This window comes from Haemaphysalis longicornis, unplaced genomic scaffold, assembly GCF_048455015.1.
Source record: "Haemaphysalis longicornis isolate Haplotype H1 unplaced genomic scaffold, Haemaphysalis longicornis Haplotype H1 scaffold_6, whole genome shotgun sequence".
Taxonomy (NCBI): domain Eukaryota; kingdom Metazoa; phylum Arthropoda; class Arachnida; order Ixodida; family Ixodidae; genus Haemaphysalis; species Haemaphysalis longicornis.
This window is the reverse complement of record NW_027526407.1, coordinates 198,614,755-198,633,390: the sequence shown is the minus strand read 5'-3', so window position 1 is coordinate 198,633,390 and position 18,636 is coordinate 198,614,755. Positions and strand designations below refer to the sequence as shown.

The window sequence follows — 18,636 nt, the reverse complement described above, 5'->3', positions numbered from 1 at the left end:
CGCCAAAGATGAGCCGGAGATGAATCCTGTTTTGTTACAAAGGAAGTCATGACACCCAATATGTGCTTTTCAAGAAATTCAAGAATAAGCCAAACACGCGCCTATACATACAGTGGGTTATTTGGAGCTCAACCTATAATTTTTGCAGGCCATAGTGCATTCAGCATATTTTCCTGCCATTACAACACAAAGCGATGTGGTACAATACTTTCGTGCATTCGGCAAGGTTGCAAAAACTGTCTTACCTCTTACATACGATTTTTAAGAATCGTAATGCCTTCATTCAAAGCCGACAGCCCCGAAGGCCTGGAATTTCTTTTGGTCTTGTATTTTCGCTGCTGTCGGTTACTAGCAGCGGGCTGTTCCCTTTGTTTGAAAGATTGTTGAATACAGAAGCTGACGCCTAGCTCCGACTCTTCGCGCTCCGCACAGGACCGGCTTCGCAAATAATGGGCGACGCTGGGAATGCTTCTTCCGTAGCGGCATCCAAAACTATACTTTGACTCACGCCTTGGGCTAGTGTATGTGATTTTAAGTCTATTATTATGATAAAAAGTTCCGCACATGCAAAATTCGGTGCGTACAAGCCTCAGACGTCAAGCGAACGCAAAGAAACAGCACTGAGAGCGAGCCCGACTGACGCAGACACAAGTTCGAGAATCCCTAAGCAAACATCACTTAGGCGCGCTTCGCAGCGCCGCCCGTGGTAGCGCTCACCGCCAATAGCCCACCAGCCGTGCGCCTTGAGCGGGTGAGACCAGGCCGACGTGGCCGAGCAAATTTAGATGGGAAAAGGCGAGTGTGAAACTTCTAATGCCAAGGAAAACGAACGATAGTACAAGCCAAACATTTAAAAAAACGGCATTGCCGTACATGGTTGGCCACCCTTTGAAAGTTCCCGTGGCGTTGCAATTGGTTCAAGGGCTCAACACATAGCTGTTTTCATTTCCCACAAGACCCAGCAACGTGAAATGGATAAGATGGTTCAAACTTCGCGTGTAGACCGTGTGGCGGGGAAAATTATACCACGGTCTTGCTACAGTGACTTGCTTCAGTGGCCAGCGAGTGCACCACAATTGCGGTGCCAACGGGTACGTGTCTCCACCCTTGTGGCGGACGCACATAAATTGAGGCGTTTTAGCAGAGAAAGGAGTGGAGTGAACATGCTGCTGTGAAAGACGCTTACAAGTAGAAAGCAGAGATATCGGTCGTCGCCGTGTGGTTGCGTCGTAGGTGTTTTCGCGCTTGTCCGCAACTCGACGGCAGCTTCAAACTCCCGGTCCCCCTGCCCCCTGAACTTCGACTTCTCGCGGTTGGCGCATTGGCGTTGGCGTTGGGCCGTCTAATGTTAACTCCCGATCCCACGTACCCGCCTACTTGCTTGCATCTGTTCGGCAAGTGGCCTGGCCCGCATGCAGACCATTGCACATCAAGCAGCGTCAAAGGGGGGCAAAGAAAAAACTCCCATCTCCCCTCGCGGGAACCCCTGTGTAGATGCGACGCATAGGGGGTTCACGTTGCAGCGTTGGACAGCGGAGGAACGGCGCTGGAACGATGGAGCGGAGCGGCGCAGGCACCGCGTTTTATAGTGCGCATAACGGTGAGGGTACGCGCCGGCGCCAGTGCGTCTGCCGCGGCTATGACGCAACACAATCCAACACAATCCACTTTACTCCAATCCAATCCAATCTAAGTCCAATCCAATACAATCCAAGCCAAGCCAAGTCAAGCCAAGCCAAGCCAACCCCATCGAATCCAATCCAATGCTCCTCGCGAGAGAGTGTTTGCTATCGGAGAGGGGGTGAGCGCCGGAGGGCGAAGCTGGCGCGGCGAGAAGAATGGGGGAGGGGTGGACGCCGACAACAACGACGCCGACGCCGGATGCATGGACAAGGCGGGTGAATGAGATGCGTGGCATCTAATAAAGAAGGCCGGAATGAGGTGGCGAAACGGTGTATAATATGGGAAAAACGCCCGTTTATCCACGCCAGGGTCCAGTCGTATGAAGCGGACCGCGTGCGCCCGAGCGTCATATATTTGGGGTTTTAATGCATTGTTTCTATGGATACTTTGCCGGTACCGCGTTGATCCGTTGTAAACGGGTCGTCGTAAGTCCGGGGGACGTATCAGCTGGGTCCCACTGTATCAGCCCGGAAACAGGAGAGGAAAGTGGGAAAGAGTGCTGGGCTCAGTGGTTTCCTCGACATGGGGGGTGCGCCTTCGTAAATGTGAATTCAGGGCCTGTCCTAACGTTTCCTTTCCTCCAAGTGCACATGAACTCCATATGTACAATCACAAACAAATGACACGCGAACGCGAAAATGTGAAGTACAACACAAATTGCAAGACTTCTTTCGATGCAAGTTGAATAGTCACGCAACTTAATTACGGTCACAAACTCGGAAAACGGCGTTCCAAATATTCCTCTGGCTAGCAAATATTTCATCTACCCTATTCTTCGATTTTGCGTGTTCAGGTTCATATTTTTGTGTTTTTATTTTATTTTCCCATTACCTTACGTTGAAGGGCGTAGCAGAATGCCCTCGTGACCCGCAGTAACAGAAACTTCCGTGGTGTTCTCACATCACCTTGCGGCTCCCCGGAAGGTGGCTTGGTGACACAGGCGTCGAGCTGCTGAGGTAAAGTGCACGTGTTCTATTGTGACCGCGGCGGCGTTTTTGCACAGATAGGCAAACAGTACCGTGTACCGAGATCTCTGTGCACGGTCGACATTAAAGAGACGTGATGAAAATTATTTCCGATCCCTTTACTCTGGCACTGCACATCCCCGAGTCGTAGCTTCGGCACATACAATCAGGTGAAAGCGGCAACACTGTTTTCGTACGTCCCAACTGGTTACAGGAGCTGACAAAATTAATTGAACCTACCTCATGTTGTGACCAGATGGTAGCTAAACATTAGTGCTAAAATTGATTTTCAACACCAATTCTAATCGCGTTTTAAATAGTTATTTGGCGAGCGTTCTTTTATTTTAAAAATCTGAGTTTTGCCAGGTATTGTTTCCTGGTGTTTCTCTGGATTAACTGCAAAGCTTCTAGTTTAAAACAAAAATTCGCACTGGAAATTGAACAAAACACTTTTTATTCACGAAGGTTCTTCCTTCCATTGCAGTGCACAGCGTCATTGAGGGTTCTTTTATTTAAAGCTTGTTAACCTGCCCAGCGAAGAAAATTTCCTTTGTACTTCGGTTCCTAATGAAGAAGAGGAACGGATGGTCCACTTTCACGACGGGGATTCTGGTGCTTGTGCGGATGCCAATAATAACAGCAGTGGCAGCGGCGGCTTCTGTTCCCTCTTCATCGACCTTGACGACAGCCCGCTGAATGACGTCGGTCACGACCAGCTGTCGATTACCATTCATGCCCGAAAGGTCCGCATTTCCAAACATTTGACGCAGACCTAGGTTTGTCAAGTTTTCTTTGAGCTCGTTTTTCTTGTCCAGCTCAAACCTGCGAGAAACGTTTAAACACACACTATAGGTTTCTTGTTACATCCAACAACATACCTTGGCGTCACGTTCAAAAAGTGATGGGAACCATTTTTTGCACTTGGTTTTGTTAGTCAAGATTTAAATAGATCGTGCTCAGCAAATTTTGTGCGTGTCACTCAAAGGTTGTATCACATTTACATATTTCGGAGGCCGGAAAAGATCATTATTTGATTAGTTGTGGTGGAAAACTTTAGTAAGTGGTAGTATTCAGCTCTCAGAGCGTGGTTCCCACCGTCGAGCGCCTAATTTGCGGCGGCAGTCTGTATTGCCGGGTCGATCAGTCCGCGCTGGTAATTCAGGGCTGCGCGGGAAAGACCGGGTTCACATCTACAGGTGGTAGGGTTTGGTTAGGGAGACAGAGCCTGGGGTTTGGGGTATTCTTGGGGTATAATGAGTGACAAAGGTTTGTCTTTCCTCCGCAGGATGGCGATGGGCCAGGATACGTGTTAGGATAGAAGGTGTTTCATAGAGAGAGGCTAAAGAAAGCGTTTAAAGCTGGCGCTACGGACAGGCGTCTTCACGGGCGATTTTCGCGTGTAGTTAAGGAAGTGTCCAGTCTTCACTGTTCGATTAATCTGTGTAAGTGCTTGGGTTGCTTTCTTTATTGTCGCAGTTGTGTCGGGCGTGCACTGCTTTTCGGAGGATGAGGCCTCGGGGTATCGCATAAATGATGGTCATTGCGATAGAGAGACGCATGCCCAGATGTTGATATCAGGCGGACTGCTAGAATGTGTTGGCTTGGGTGCCGGATGTTATGGGTGGTCTGAGAAATACATCTTGGTGCCTTATTTCGGCATGTTTATTGTGAGTAAGACAGAATCTCTTTTAGGTTGCAAGTGCTTACAACGAGGGTTATTGCACACTCTTTCGTTCCCGTGCGTACAGTTGGTACCTAGTAACCGTAGGCTGCCCACTCTGTTAATTGGTCTGCCCTCGCCAGTAACCATGATGTCGAGCAATCGGTCGGTTTTTCGTCTATGAGCAGCACCTAATTTTGTGGTGTGCAGGTTAGTCCCTCTGCTCTTCCATACGGTTGGGTGGCGTTCGGTACTCCCTGTAACGAGTCTTGCATGTCTTTATCTGAGCCGCTGGTGGCCGCGGTGGTAATATCATCTGCGTACAGCACGTGCTGATTTTCGGTATGGCATACAGGAGGAAGGGCACACGGCTCAGTGCAAAGTGAATGAACATCGGGGAAAGAACCGGCTCCCTTGTGTGGCGTCTAGTGTTGCTGTCCGATCTTCGACAAACGCTCACATGTAGTAGTACGTTCTTCGGCCGCATTTGGTTGCTACTAGGTTTTCTGGCACACTATTGTGAGCTACATTGTCGAAAGCGCCCTAAGGGTGCAAGCTGAGTATAGCTTTCATTTGTGTGGTGTTATTCGGTGAATAATTTCCAGCGGTAAAGTAACTTGTAAAGGCATATTTAAATTTTTTGTTGTTATATTCGTGTCCGATATTTTCATTGGCTCCTCGTCTCAAACACGAAATATTCTGCTGGTAATAATCGATTCTCCGACACGACGGATTCGCTACTAAAACTGTTTGTTTTTGCAGAACATGAACATGTGTTGAGAGAAGTGGCGAGGTTCAGAATGGTTCTATCTAATTTTCGGAGGCTTTCTCCAAGCAAACTATGTTGTGGTATTCAGTTGTTCTGATTTATGCAATGATAAGTGCTTGTTCATTATTATACGAGTGAACTTAAGGGTAATTTTCGCGAAATTCGATTTACTGTTTCATAGGTATTCGTTCGCATTTATTATTTCCGAACTACCAATGCATCCTGTTCATCAGAAAGCAAGGGGAGGGCACTAATCGGTTTATATTTCTCTGATTCTTTTATATTTCGAGGTAAATTTTAAACGTAAAAAATGCCATTGTGATTCAAACGCCCACCCACTGACATTGGTACGCGTACTTGTTCCTAAGACATCCTGCCGGCAGCGAAATTCGTAAAAAGGATTTGAAAAGAGCCGTTATAAATGCTCGATACCTTTTCCGACAAGCAGATAATACAAATTGCGGAATATTCTTCCTGGACATCACTATTTTCAGGCCGTTAAAATAGGTTTTTCTAGGCCCCTCTTGGAGGTTTTGGGAACACCCAGAACATATGTCATTACTCTGTCGGCGACCTCATGCGCCAAGGAGAAATTGAAAAGCAGTAAGCTTCAGCACTCAACGACCGGCACAGCGTCTCAAGTAGACACTTCTTGCAAAGGCAGCCGTGCGGAGATTTTAGATTTAATACGCCTCGTACCAGTATTCGTAAAAGGACTGCAAACTAGCGGGGCACAGTTTTAGGTCTCCTGGTTTTGGCGCTGCTCTGTAAGAAGTGTTTTAAAACCGCATTCTCAGTATTCGTTGTTGCGCTAAACGTATAACAAATTTTGGTGCCTTGTATTTTACAATCAATACGTTTTTGTCTCTGTCGTAGTTTTATGTTATCACTAAGCGTAGGCGGAACAGGAGACCGTGTAAAGTTGTTTCCATTGCATGAAAAGCCTTAGACTTCCTCATTCCGCCTCATTGCTTTATGTACGAAAAGAAAATCCTGGATTACAGAAAAGGTTCGCATTGCAAATCATCTTCCTTACAGAGTTCCCCACAAACCGATGCCATGTAGCACGTTGTTTTGGTAGGATATTGAAGAAAGGCGAGGGTAACGCAGTTACCAATTTTGATATCGAATTCTACAAGAACTGAATAAACAGAATTGACCGCGAGGCCCACCACTGGAAAGGCCGGCGCTGCGATCGTTTTGACGTCACTTGTAGGATCACCGTTCCTATGTTGCTGCATAGTTAGCTTTCAGCACGTGACACTTCGCTTAGGAAGCGCGTTCTAAAAGTATTTTCGTGTTAATTACCGTTGTTAAAGTTAATTCTAAGTACATCAAGAGCAGTTTGACCTCATGGATATTGTAAAACCTTATCAACTGGGGTAAATTCTACGCGAACAACTTGAGCATGGCGGTGAATGACATATGCGGCTGAAGCGTATGCTGCGGCTCGTTTCCCCGACCAACAATGTAGACTACGACGATCGCTAAGCTAAGTTTCTAGATTCCCCTTGTTTGTAAGAAACGTATAAAGCAGGAAATCATGAAGCGTCTAGTAGAGCAGTGCACGGACCTCAACTTCTAGGCCCGGGCCGACCCGGCCCAATAGAAACATGGCCCAGGCGCGGCCTTGACCCGAGAAATCTTTAAAAATTGAGCCCGAGCCCAGCCGGAGCACGAAAAACTTCTAAAATATGAGCCCGAGTCCGGCCTGAGCCTGCCAGAGCCCGCCAGAGTGTTGTTAAATATCATCCCTAGTCCGACAGGACATTAACAAGAATTTGAAGAAGTTTGCTGTTAACCTAAAAAGCATAAGCACAAGCGAATACGACAACTTTAGAATAAAATTTTCTTTAAACTTGGACCGAACTTTCTACAACTTATCCTCACTTAGAAGCTGTATTTTCGGTAGTCGTGTAACTTCATTTGCCACTTCATATGCCAGTCTTCGAAATCAAGGCACCCGGAGGATACCTTAAACGATTCCAAGTGAGTGGATTTTTTTATTTTTGCAATTCTTCAACAGATATAGCACCTTTCGTTCTTGCATCCCTTGTTGAAATTTGATCAGACGAAGCGTCCGGTTTCACCATTTGATTTTTGTCTTTCCCTTTAGTTATGTTGGCAGCATGATTTTATCTGCGCTTCTGTTCTTTCATGCCTTTATTCATAGCTCAAAAAATATTCATGTGGGAAAAAATCGTGGGCTCTGCTTAGAAAATTGGTTCTTCAAACTCTGCACACACTGCGAAATAAAGGTCGCGTTTGTTCTGTTTGTTTTAGCTTGAAAAGGAGAGAGAAAATACAATCATGTTGGAGTCTGTGGCTGGAGTGCCCTCGTTTTCTGGCCCGTTCTCTCCCACTAAGCTGATGGGACCCAAACGTTTCTCTTATTAATGTAAAGACTTTCTAAGTGCAATCGTCTTTTTATCATATCTGTTAACGACGCGGTAGTGAATTAGCACTTCCTTTTTTGTTTTCCCTTTACCTGAAATATCAACAAGAGAACTTTCTCTTGCCAACGATTTAATATTTTCGGCACAGGATAGCCGTGCATCAGGAACTGGCCGGCCCGGATCGGACCGGCACGGCCCGAAAAAAGTTTGGTTCAAGACCGAGCCCGGCCCGGGCCCGAGAAAATGCGTGCTACCCGGCCTGAGCCCGGCCCGCGGGCCGGGTCGGGCTTCAGCTTTTAGGCCGGCCTGGGCCCGTGCACTGCACTATTGTCCAGTGCTCGCATAAACGCTCCGGACACACACCTACCGTGCATGCCCGCACGGCCGACGGAGCCGCTCGAACCGCGCAGGTCGCGGCAGCAACAACTTGTCGCCGCTTTTTAAAATCGCGCAAGTCGTGGAAAAGTTCCACATTGGTGAAAGTGAACTTTAGAGCGGTGAAAAATTGTGCTAGGTAGTCTCATGAGCTGCGGTTTTCAAAGCGATGCTCAAATATCTGCAGCGATTTTCGCCGACCGGCCGTAGAGGTCGGTCCCGGCACCGCCGGCCCGTACACGCGCAGTGTAGCTAGTGGCCGAAGGGTGGCAAGAATCTGTCGAGGCCGTGGCAGGCATACAGAGTTTCACATACGAGAAGGGGCGTGCCAGTGCGGTGAAAAGGTACGTTAGGGACTCTCATTTGCAACTGTAACAATAGCAGCGATGAAATATCTGCAGCGACGCTCAGCCTAAAGTTCCCAACATTCGATTACGTGCATCCAAAGCCGACAGCGAGCTGTTAGAGGAGACCCTCTCGTCGCGCGCGCGTGTTGCGTTTGGGTCACGGAGCAAGATAAACATCTTGCTCCGTGGTTTGGATTCCACTAACTTGTTCGGGACCCAAACGCTCGGTTCTCCTATTCTAAAACTCACAATTACCCCAAATCATTCACGACGTGTTTCGCATCGTACACACCCTCGCCTTCTGTGAGCAGTCCTGAATTTCGAAATTGATGCTACAGAAAGGGAGGCTCACTGTCAGCAGACAAAAGCCACTTTGCAATTATAAATTACCACGCCGAGGTCATAATGAAAACTAAATATAGCCATGTCCAAACCCGCTCGAAGGTGTTGAAAACTCGCGTTCATACCATCCATGCATTGCGGACAAGTTGTCGCGAAAAGTAAACGTATCAGCCGTGAAGTGTGGGGGCTACGTCAGTGATCGTTAATTAAAATCGGGCATAACTCAGAAAAACATTGTAGGGGAAATTACCACTGCTTAAGCCCGACTGCAGATCATAGCAGCAATTTTAAGCATGCGCGGCGAAGAAATTTGATCACCGTTCTCACGTAGTCAATAATTTACCAGGCAATGCAAGCATTACGCGCGGTGAGATCACAGATGAGCGACGCGTTTTCATCTCTGTTACAATGTATTTCCTTGCAGGTAGCGTCTCGTACATGTCACGTCACAGGTATTTTATGATGAATTTACAGCGTACTTTTCTCGGCATCAGTTGCATCATCCGTGGCGTTAACTGGCTGCGTACGAGCTGTGGGTCGCGCTGCTAGCAACTACATAAACGCGCCGATGTCGCCGGGAAAAAGCGAGTCGCTGATTGCTGGCCCGGAGTATTCGGTCGGCAGACTACTTTTTTGGGTAATTTGCATCAAGTCCACAAGGAGGGAAGAGACGGTGACCACACACACAAAAAAGAAAGGTACTGACTACAGTGACCGGGCCAGTAGCTTTAAAATCTGCACTACAGTGACGGAGCCCCCTCAATATAACAAAATCAAAACCAGCCGATTAGCCGCCTTTTCTCCTTCTTGGATTTGGTGTAGTGGTTCAGCCGCTGACCACGGACGTTGTAGTCCGTGGTTCAATTCTCCCATCGTGTTTTTTTACTTTTTTTGTGTGTGTGTTTGTGTGTGCGTTATTGTGGCCGCGTGGTTAGCGTTTTGTAACAGCAAAACAATTCACGCGGTGAAAGCAGTCGGTCTTGGTTTTTACTCAAGCGGCCGAACCGCTCCCGCTCACTGGAGCCAAGGCCGACGTAGCCATCGCCAGTTACTCCCGTATCTCCTGTAATTATTACCAGTGATTAATAATTAACAGCGACTCTGGCTAGAGAGTGAGCGGAAGTGGTTTGGCCGGTTAGGTAAAAATCAAGACCGACTGCTCTCACTGAAATATAGTGAAGCGGGCGTCGGGTGGTGGCTTAGAGATCCGTTCGGATAGAGCTAGAGTTAGTCCGACCATCTGTAATTATTAATAATGATTAATAATTATCAGTGATTCTGGCTAGTCAGTGAGCGGTAGCGGTTTGGCCGGTTGGGTAAAAATCAAGAGAGACTGCTCTCAACGCGAGTTGCGTTTCCTCTGGACGGAACTTTAGGGGGGCCCGTGACTGTAGTGAAGATTTTAAAGGGACCGGGCCCCGTCACTGTAGTCAGTACCAAAAAGAACACACGCGGCCGCATACGCACAGGAAATGTGTTGTAGCAGACGACAACGTGCCCCGGCGTCCAAGAAGTGACGTCATTCGTAGGTTGCGCCATGATATGTCCTCGAAGCCCATACAAATTCCTCGGCCTTCATTTTGCTCATATAGTGCATTCTTCCAAGCACACTGATATCCTGTATTAGACAGCCCTCAAGAGAATTGGATACCTGCAGCGGGCTGTGGGACTTGTGCCAAAAAAAATAAAAGCTTCTTTTTTTCAAACCCCTGCTTCAGCTATTACTGAAAGGTGGTGCTGTTTCTCGAGAATCCAAACAATGCATTCATATTGCAAACACTGTCAACACTGAAAAAGGCAGTCTGCTTCATGTGCGGAGAAATTACCACGAACTTTCTCATGCTTACTTTATCACTTTTGTTTAAAATCCTGATCGGCTCGCTGTCACTTGCAATGCCACCTTCTCTTCAGATTTGAAGCCAGTACGTCTACATATTACACTGCTCAAAAAAAAAAAGTGATTGTTTAATAAGAATTTTTTCTGTACGATATCAAGATTCACACTTACATTCTGGTGATACTCACATACTCTTTATATAGGCATTTCAGTTTGCAGTGTGAAATTTAGTTTAGTGTACGCCTCTATATTTTATTTTGCCTTGTTAAACTTTTTTTTATTTAGTATTGTAAGTCTGTTTTATAGTCGAATGTGTTTTTCCTTATTTCTACCGCCGGTATGTTCACTCCAGCGATACCCGTGTACATAATAACCAACAAATAAACAATTAGATATTCCACTTCGTTATTATAATACGCGAGCCAGAAATATCAAAAAGAGACGAAGACATATTGAAGAGGAAAAGATGGGCACAAGCTGTTATGTCAATATTTCCAGGTGGGCCGTGTACTTCGGAAATCAAGGAAGGTAACCCTAGTGCGAATTTTAAAAAACATTACTCCCACCTCCCCTCGCGGGAACCCCTGTGTAGATGCGACGCTTAGGGGGTTCCGTTGTTGTTTCCGTTAGGTTGATTCTCCAATACCGTGAAACGTTCCGTGAACCCCCTGTCGCGGCTATGGCGCAACGTGGCGCGGCTATGACGCAACACAATCCAACACAATCCACTCTAATCCAATCCAATCCAATCCAAATCCAATCCAATTTAATAACATCCAAGCTAAGCCCATCGAATCCAATCCAATGCCCCTCGCGAGAGAGTGTTCGCTATCGGAGAGGAGAGGGGGTGAGCGGCGGAGAGCGCAGCTCTCGCGGCGAGGAGAATGGGGGAGGGGTGTGGACGGACAACAACGCCGTATGGAGGGACAAGGTGAGCGAGTGAGATGCAGTCGCATCTGAAATATTTTCTGGCCTTAACAATTTCTGTGGTTTGTTTAATGGAGATCATGTCTCAGAAGTAATGTTTTCTTATGTTTCAAGCAGGGAAGCTATACCTTGTATTAGGGGTTTCCGGAGTTTTTTGTATGGATCGGTTTTCTTCACCTGGTGGTCTTCACTGCACCGCAGAATCGCTCATCGAACGAAAATTGCTGCGCGGGGCAACATTGCCGACACGCAACGAGTCGAAGATGCGGGTAGGGAAAACGCGCCAATGGTGGAAACACCGCGTTGAAATAGTCTTTACGCCACTTGTGAGGGCCACGGAAATGCGCTTATATTTTAGAAACTATAGTCCATGTTGGCCTGCTTGGACGTGGTAATTCTGGCGTCTGTATGCCTGTCGGCCAGTGTGACCCGCGATTTAGTCGCCACGCGAGGGATAACACAGTTTTAAGTGCGAATGCACTTCTTAAGCGACCCGGAACCTGCGTCCACCGGCGATGTCCGCGCTCGTGCGAATGCTCGTGCCTGGCCGCTGACATGGCACATACCCACGTGGGGGATTGGGTAGGAATCTCCTCGTCTTCCTTAGCAACGGGGGGAGATGGGCGCGCGCTGCCTGGCCGCTGACATGGCACATACCCACGTGGGGGATTGGCCAAGAATCGGGCGTGAGAAGGGCTAATGCACCTGCTTAAAGGAGTAGTGACACGAAATTTCAAAGCTGAGATCCGCTCTAGCAATCAAGTACAACGACAACACAAATAGGTGTATGTGAATAAATGCATCTTTCTTTCTTTGTAGTTGTGTGTGTGTGTGTGATCTCTCTTTCGCGAACATTACCGAACCGCGCAAATACAACTCGTGCATTCGCACTTTCACATTCTTCCCCTCGGGGAAATGCGGGGAATTTTTTTAGATGCCACGCATCTGATTCACCCGCCTTGTCCTGCATCCGCCGCTGGCGTCGGCGTCGTTGTCGTCGGCGTCCAACCCTCCCCCATTCTCCTCGCCGCGCCAGCTTCGCTCTCCGCCGCTCACCCCCTCTCCTCTCCGATAGCGAACACTCTCTCGCGAGGGGCATTGAATTGGATTCGATTGGCTTGGCTTGGCTTGGCTTGGCTTGGCTCGGCTTGGATTGGCTTGGGTTGGCTTGGATGGTATTGGATTTGATTTGGATTGGAGTGGAATAAAGTGGATTGTGTTGGATTGTGTTGCGTCATAGCCGCGGTAGACGCACTGGCGCCGGCGCGTCCCCTAACCATTATTTCGCGCTTTAATACGCTGTGCCTGCGCCGCTCCGCTCCATTGTTTCAGCGCCGTTCCTCCGCTGTCCAACGCTGCAACATGAACCCCCTATGCGTCGCATCTACACAGGGGTTCCCGCGAGGGGTGATGGGAGTTTTTCATAAAGGAGACGCTTATATACGCAATGCCATTTCTAAACAGTGAAATCTGGTAGCAATGCTCATACTTTTCGATATTCTGGAGCGAAAACAACATAAAAAACTCGTATTCGAGGAAAACATCACTGCATATTTGATATTTTCTGTGTTCACTTACGATAAATACCTTGATTCGGGAGTTCTACGATAGTAAATGAAATACTATGGCACTGTAGAAAAAAAACGCCCACCGCACCACCGGGGAACTGGTAGAGATGTAGGTTTTCGTCAAATTTTGAGGGGCGTGAAAAAACAAATTTATTCGTGTCTTCTTTTTTCAAAAATATAAAAAACTGAAAAAAGATGATTCCCCGCCAAACTTTAAAAAATTGGACACCTAAGGCAAAAATTTGACATTTACGGCGAAACCCTTAGATATCTCGTCAAGGTTGAAAAGTGACCGTAGCTCCTTGAGGCTACGCGAATGACACTGAATTTAGTGTCATTCGCCCGCTGTATTAGGAGAATAGGTAAATAAAATATAAATATGAAGTTATTTTGGTTCAAATGGAACTTGCACCCGGGTCACCAGCAGCCGCAGTCAAGTGTGGTGACTACAGCAGTAACCCTGTTCAGTGACGGGACGGAACAAGAATTATCCGGATGGGTTCCACATGACAGGTGAACGTGACGGTACCGCAAACAAATGCAGCGGTGAAGGTTTTTGTAATCACCGTATTTTGCCTTCACATCACTGAATAATTTTAAATGTCCGATAAATGTTTTCGCAGCACTCAAAACAATATAATTATTACATGCTGCGTCACAAAAGTCCCATCAGAGCTTCCGCCCTCAAAATCTCGGCAGGGCATTGTTTTCAGAAAACATTTCGTTCCATGCAGTTCGGGCACATCACAAATTTCCCCAGTGAAGTTCTGTTTGTGTTTTAGTGTTAGCCTGGTTGATAAAAAAAGGGAAAAAAAACCTGCTTTTCTTTAAATGCTGTTTTGGTTTTTCAACCGCTCCTATCTTTGGGAACTAGTGGCACCATCTGGCAGTGGCCCTGGGTGCACACGCAAGTGCGTTTTCTAGGGCCATTGCCTGGTGGCGCTACCTGTGTCGCCAGAAGTATCTTCGATGGTGCGCCCCGTGGTTCGTGGTTCCTTTATCGGTGATATTACGCGGGGCAAAAATGTACTCACTTCTGCAATACTTTATACATTGTGGGCGGAGTTAACATAGTTCTAGAAAGGGTGGCCCCAGATAGCAGAATTGTCCCCCCTTCAGCAACCATGAAAGTTGTCGTAAAGTGCATAGTCTTGCTGCGCAAACAAAAGATACGATGAGTTATGGAGTAGCGCCGGAAGGAGACTATCGTCTTTTGGCGCTGCAAATAGTTCTACGGTGGCCTAGTGCTAATCGGCAGATGATTTTATGTGCTACTTTTTGCTCAGACTTCTACCATCACCTTTTCTACAAAAGGCAGTTCTATTATCGTAAACACATGCAGGGAGATGTTTTTTGTTGGAATCGAAGCGATTACATCGTTGCACGTTAAGAGCGCGGTAAAATAAAAAAGTTAAAAATAGAATTTATACTAATAACGACAGCCCTTTTGAGATACTTACTTAGGAAGGTACAAGTCGATAGTTCCGTTCCTGAACGATGAAGTTGCCAAATCCAGCTTGGCAGCGGTGAGACCTTGCTTGAGAGCTTCCACGCCAGTTCTCTGAGAAGGCAGCAGGATGATCATGCTGTAGTTACCTCCACGGTAAAGCAGCTCTACCACATTAGCCTGAAGACTCCGGTCGAAGGCATAGTTCGTCTTCAGTTGCTGGAACATCATATCCACCTCAGCGCTCTGAACGCCTCCGTTGTAGAAAGGCCGTTTGTGGGTGACGTTTTTCATAAACTGGCTTGCCCACAGACCCTTGTAAACGATGGCGTTCAGCAGAACTAGCCTGGTGTCGGCACCGAGGGGCTCCTCGAACAGCTTCGGAATTTTGTCATGCGTCGCCTGCTTCACCCATGCGTTGATGGCGCCCACCGCTTGCTCACCTTGATGGATAAAGTCCACGTTGAAAACGTGAGCATTAAAGCTTTGGTTCAGTTGAGCGTAGTACGTGTCGAGAATTTGAAAGTCTTGTTGTACAGCCGCACTGTTTGCCACCTCGAGGCCAACCCTGGCAGCTTCAGCTTGGAGGCGGTTGTTTTGGTGCGTGAACGCTTCGTTAATATCAGCCTCATTGAGGCCGGCTTGTGTGTAGCCCAGAACTTGAGACATCTCCTGCTCAGTAGTACCACGCGCGCCAGCAAGGGTCATGCCGAGAGCGGTGGAAAGACTGTATGGTGAGAAGAAGACGTTGTCGGTTTGGCTGCTTGGAAGCGCCTTCAGAAGGCGGAGAGCGAAGTCATTGTTCGCTGATACAAGCTTCTGTTCTTTCTCAGAGAGCCCGAAGGAGGGTTTGAAGAATACAACTGCTAGCACAGTGGCGAACGCTAAGAGCTGCTTCATGATGGCGTGGCACTGGAAAGAAAAGTAAAAAGGGGGACTGTAGCAGTTCATTGTGGAACAGAAAGTGGAATGATGGGTACGAGGCCCCGTGAAAGCAGAAGTCGTGGCTGAACTACTTCGAGCATGATTTAATTGTTTATAGGCGGCAAATAAGGCATTGAACTGATGCATAATATGTTGCCTTTTTAATGGAGTCTTTATTCACACATAAATATAAGAAATATTGGTAAGTACACACACCTCGCTGATTGGCGGCACCCTACACGTAAATCTTTTATTGTCTTAGCTCATGGCTTCACCCGTAACCCGTGTAGGCAGAATAAAAGGGGAATCTGTTTTTATTCGCTTTATACTGAAGCGTAGACTACACAGGAGACTTTCGATGTGATACAACATGCGCAGTTTCTAAAGCAAGCGCGCTAAAAAAATTGTACTGGCGGATACATTTAGGTAATGCTACATCGGAATGTCCCTACGAGGTCGCCGATAATGTATTAGCAGCCCTTAGAAAAACTATATCCTATAAATTTGGTTCATCAGTAGACAGTCGGCGGTGAGTTCATAGAAATTGAGGTGAAAGCGCAAAGTACAGTTTCTAATCATCCGACAGTACAATTGTAATTTTGCAAAACTGGTTGCTGTGTTTAGTGATGAACAGAATACCCCGCTATAAAAATAGGAAAAATGCACGATACTCATGAGCTCCTCACAATGTACTGAATGCTAAAGCGTCTGCGTGCAATTTTCAAATACCTAAGCCTATTTGGCTCCCATCGCCGCATTCCCCGCACCTGCTCATCCTAGGCGTCGAAATTTGCGTGGACGACCACGTTTGACTGGTGCTATTGGGTAGGCGTGCATAGTCACCACCACGCGCATCCGAGGGATTAAATTCGAAATTCTTTCGCGTAGGAGGTACCACGCTCGTTTTTTTAACAGTAACCCCGTCGTGCCTGCAGTGTCGTGTTCTCCTATGCTCTGGAAGGGCACGCGTCGAGTGGCGCCATAGCGTCTTCGCATTACCAATGACATAAATTGTTGTTGGGGCGAGCAAATCGCAATCGTTTTCCCGTTGCGTCGTATTCTTTTTCCTCTTACTGTGAATGACAGGCTCGGCCAATCGCCCTTGTTATTACAATGTGACCACGTGCTTTAAAGTGTACATGTGCTTTCCTGCTTGCTAAGGTTGCATTCGCGATCTCCTCTTGCTTGTGCCCTTACATTTCTCTAACACATGTTTCGATGTTCAGTCCACATCAAGTTTACTAGGTCCATGGTATCAGCTATACATGTGCGGAATTAGCCTAAATATACTTTGCTGAATTCTGCAGTGGGATTTCAAATCTTTTTTTTTTGTACGTCCCATAGATGTTTCTGGCTCAACTTTTTAAATGGTGAGATCCAGAAGGCGATCACGTGATCCACCTTTGTTCAACTACAGTCACGAATGGTTGGGGCAGAGAAGGGCCTGCTAGATTCGCAATAGCGCGCCCAGGGCTCGAATCTCTGTCGTAAATTTACCCACTTTTGTTTTCAACCTGGTTATGCTATTTGTTTCCGTAGCATTTTTACGGGGCACCTCTTCGCTTACATACCCATGGGCACTTTCGCCTCAATATCCTATGCGATAGAGATTTCGCTTCATAAATTAAACTGTATGTTACAATTAAAATTCACCAGGGTCACTAAACGATCATTACATACGGCGTACTTACACCTACAAGTGCGTCGAGCCGCTCGTTACAGAGGTGCATAGGAGGACACACCTTGGTAGCTATCGGACTAGGAATAAGATCGCATAAACCATTCCAAAAGCACTTAAATTTATGAATACGTAGCTTCACGGAGTTTTTTTATAATACCAGAATCTGAAAAACACCACAAAATTTAAATCTCTTCTAGTGCAGCAAAATGTTGAGGTCACCGCTGGCGCCTCCCTGTTTTTTCCCCGCAGTAGCGCAACGACAGAAAACCTGTACAGATGTTTTTTTTTTATCATTTATATATTTGTTCAAATCCAAAGCATTTCTAACCAATATATGTCGTACTTGCAGCCATGCTTTCATTGCTGCTGTTGACCGGGGTCTTGTATATCGTTTGAAATTATTCCCATGCGACAAATTACCCGTGGAAAAATATATTTCGTTTAATTCAATTTACGACGAAAGCTTTTCTATATTAACCTATGGATAAAATTCACACAAAATTTGTGGCTGTACGAAGTACTCAGTTACCGACAAAGCGTAAAATACGTCACTCTGAACAGCAAGTTTAGAGCAAAAGCGACTCTGGTGATATAAAGCTAAAAAGATGCACCCATGGCGTTTTGTAACATTTTATAACAACCTTAGCTAAATAACTTTATTGTCATCAGACTGCATGCAAACCTTGCTCCTCTGACACTTTACTTAGTTTCGCATAACTGTGGACAGATATAACCATATAGCGTTAGGACTTCTAGAATATTAAGAACGCACGAATTTATTGTACTGCAGTGCGGCAGTAAATTCGTACGAATTTATTGTACTGCAGTGCGGCAGTAAATTCGTATCTCATGTTTTTCCCTATTCTGCAGTGAGCTAAGACTCTCACTTCTGCTTACAACTGGGGCTGAAATGAACGGCAAATGTGTGTTGTACAATCGTCGAAATTACAGCCGAGGGCTTTGCTCTTACCTGGTTTGTGTCCTTCCAACCAGATCTGGGTGTATTCCGGAGGATTAAACTGGATTGAGGTGTCACCAGAAAAGCTGGTTATGAAGGCGAAGAACGACCGGATGCCTTGACGCTTTGCACTCTCAGTATCCACGCGCGTCTAGGTTATATCTCGCGGAGCCAAGCATATTATCTAGGAGAGATTTATCGCGTCAAGCTCTCTCATCGGAAGTAAAAGAGACGCCTCGAAAGCAGGGCGATGAACGACTCGTCTAGTTTTAGAAAAACAGCGCCTGGTCAAGTTACAAACGTCTGGAAGAATCTACACGCGGCATAGAAGCCAAGGACGACTGCGGCTGATTGCTTCTCGGCACGAGGCTGCAGGCCGATAAGTAGGCAAGGCTATGAAGCCCGAAGGCGTGACGTATGGGTCACAGAGGCTGCATCACATTTGTCTAGAAGTTTTTGTTGGTAGCACTGATGACCTAAAAAAGTTTCGTGACCCTCAATGGAGTATTTCTGCTTGATAATGTTTCATGCAATCGGAGTTATTTTTCAAGCAATCGGATACAGGGTAACCAGTGTTAAGTCGACAGGTTTTTTTTTTTAAATTAGGCGTTTAATTTACGTGACGACCACCTCTACAGTGAGGTTATGCGCCCAGGGTGAAACAGAATGAGGTGCTAATTATTGATGTCGGTGACTTAATTAACTACAATTGAATAAGTAACTTTTTAGTGGCTGCGGTAAGCAGGCATGTTTCTAT

The 18,636-nt window shown here is 46.6% G+C and overlaps 1 protein-coding gene across 1 annotated transcript; it reads right to left on the bottom strand.

Moving 5' to 3' along the window:
* Nucleotides 1-3,079: 3,079 nt before the first annotated feature.
* On the bottom strand, nt 3,080-18,050 carry LOC144141296 (iripin-2-like). Its single transcript, XM_077672871.1, has 3 exons — nt 17,892-18,050; nt 14,330-15,228; nt 3,080-3,470 (listed from the first exon to the last, which is right to left on the bottom strand). The coding sequence occupies exons 2-3, from the start codon at nt 15,214-15,216 to the stop codon at nt 3,161-3,163; spliced, it is 1,197 nt and encodes a 398-aa protein (XP_077528997.1). The 5' UTR covers nt 15,217-15,228; nt 17,892-18,050; the 3' UTR covers nt 3,080-3,160.
* Between the last annotated feature and the right edge of the window lie 586 nt (nt 18,051-18,636).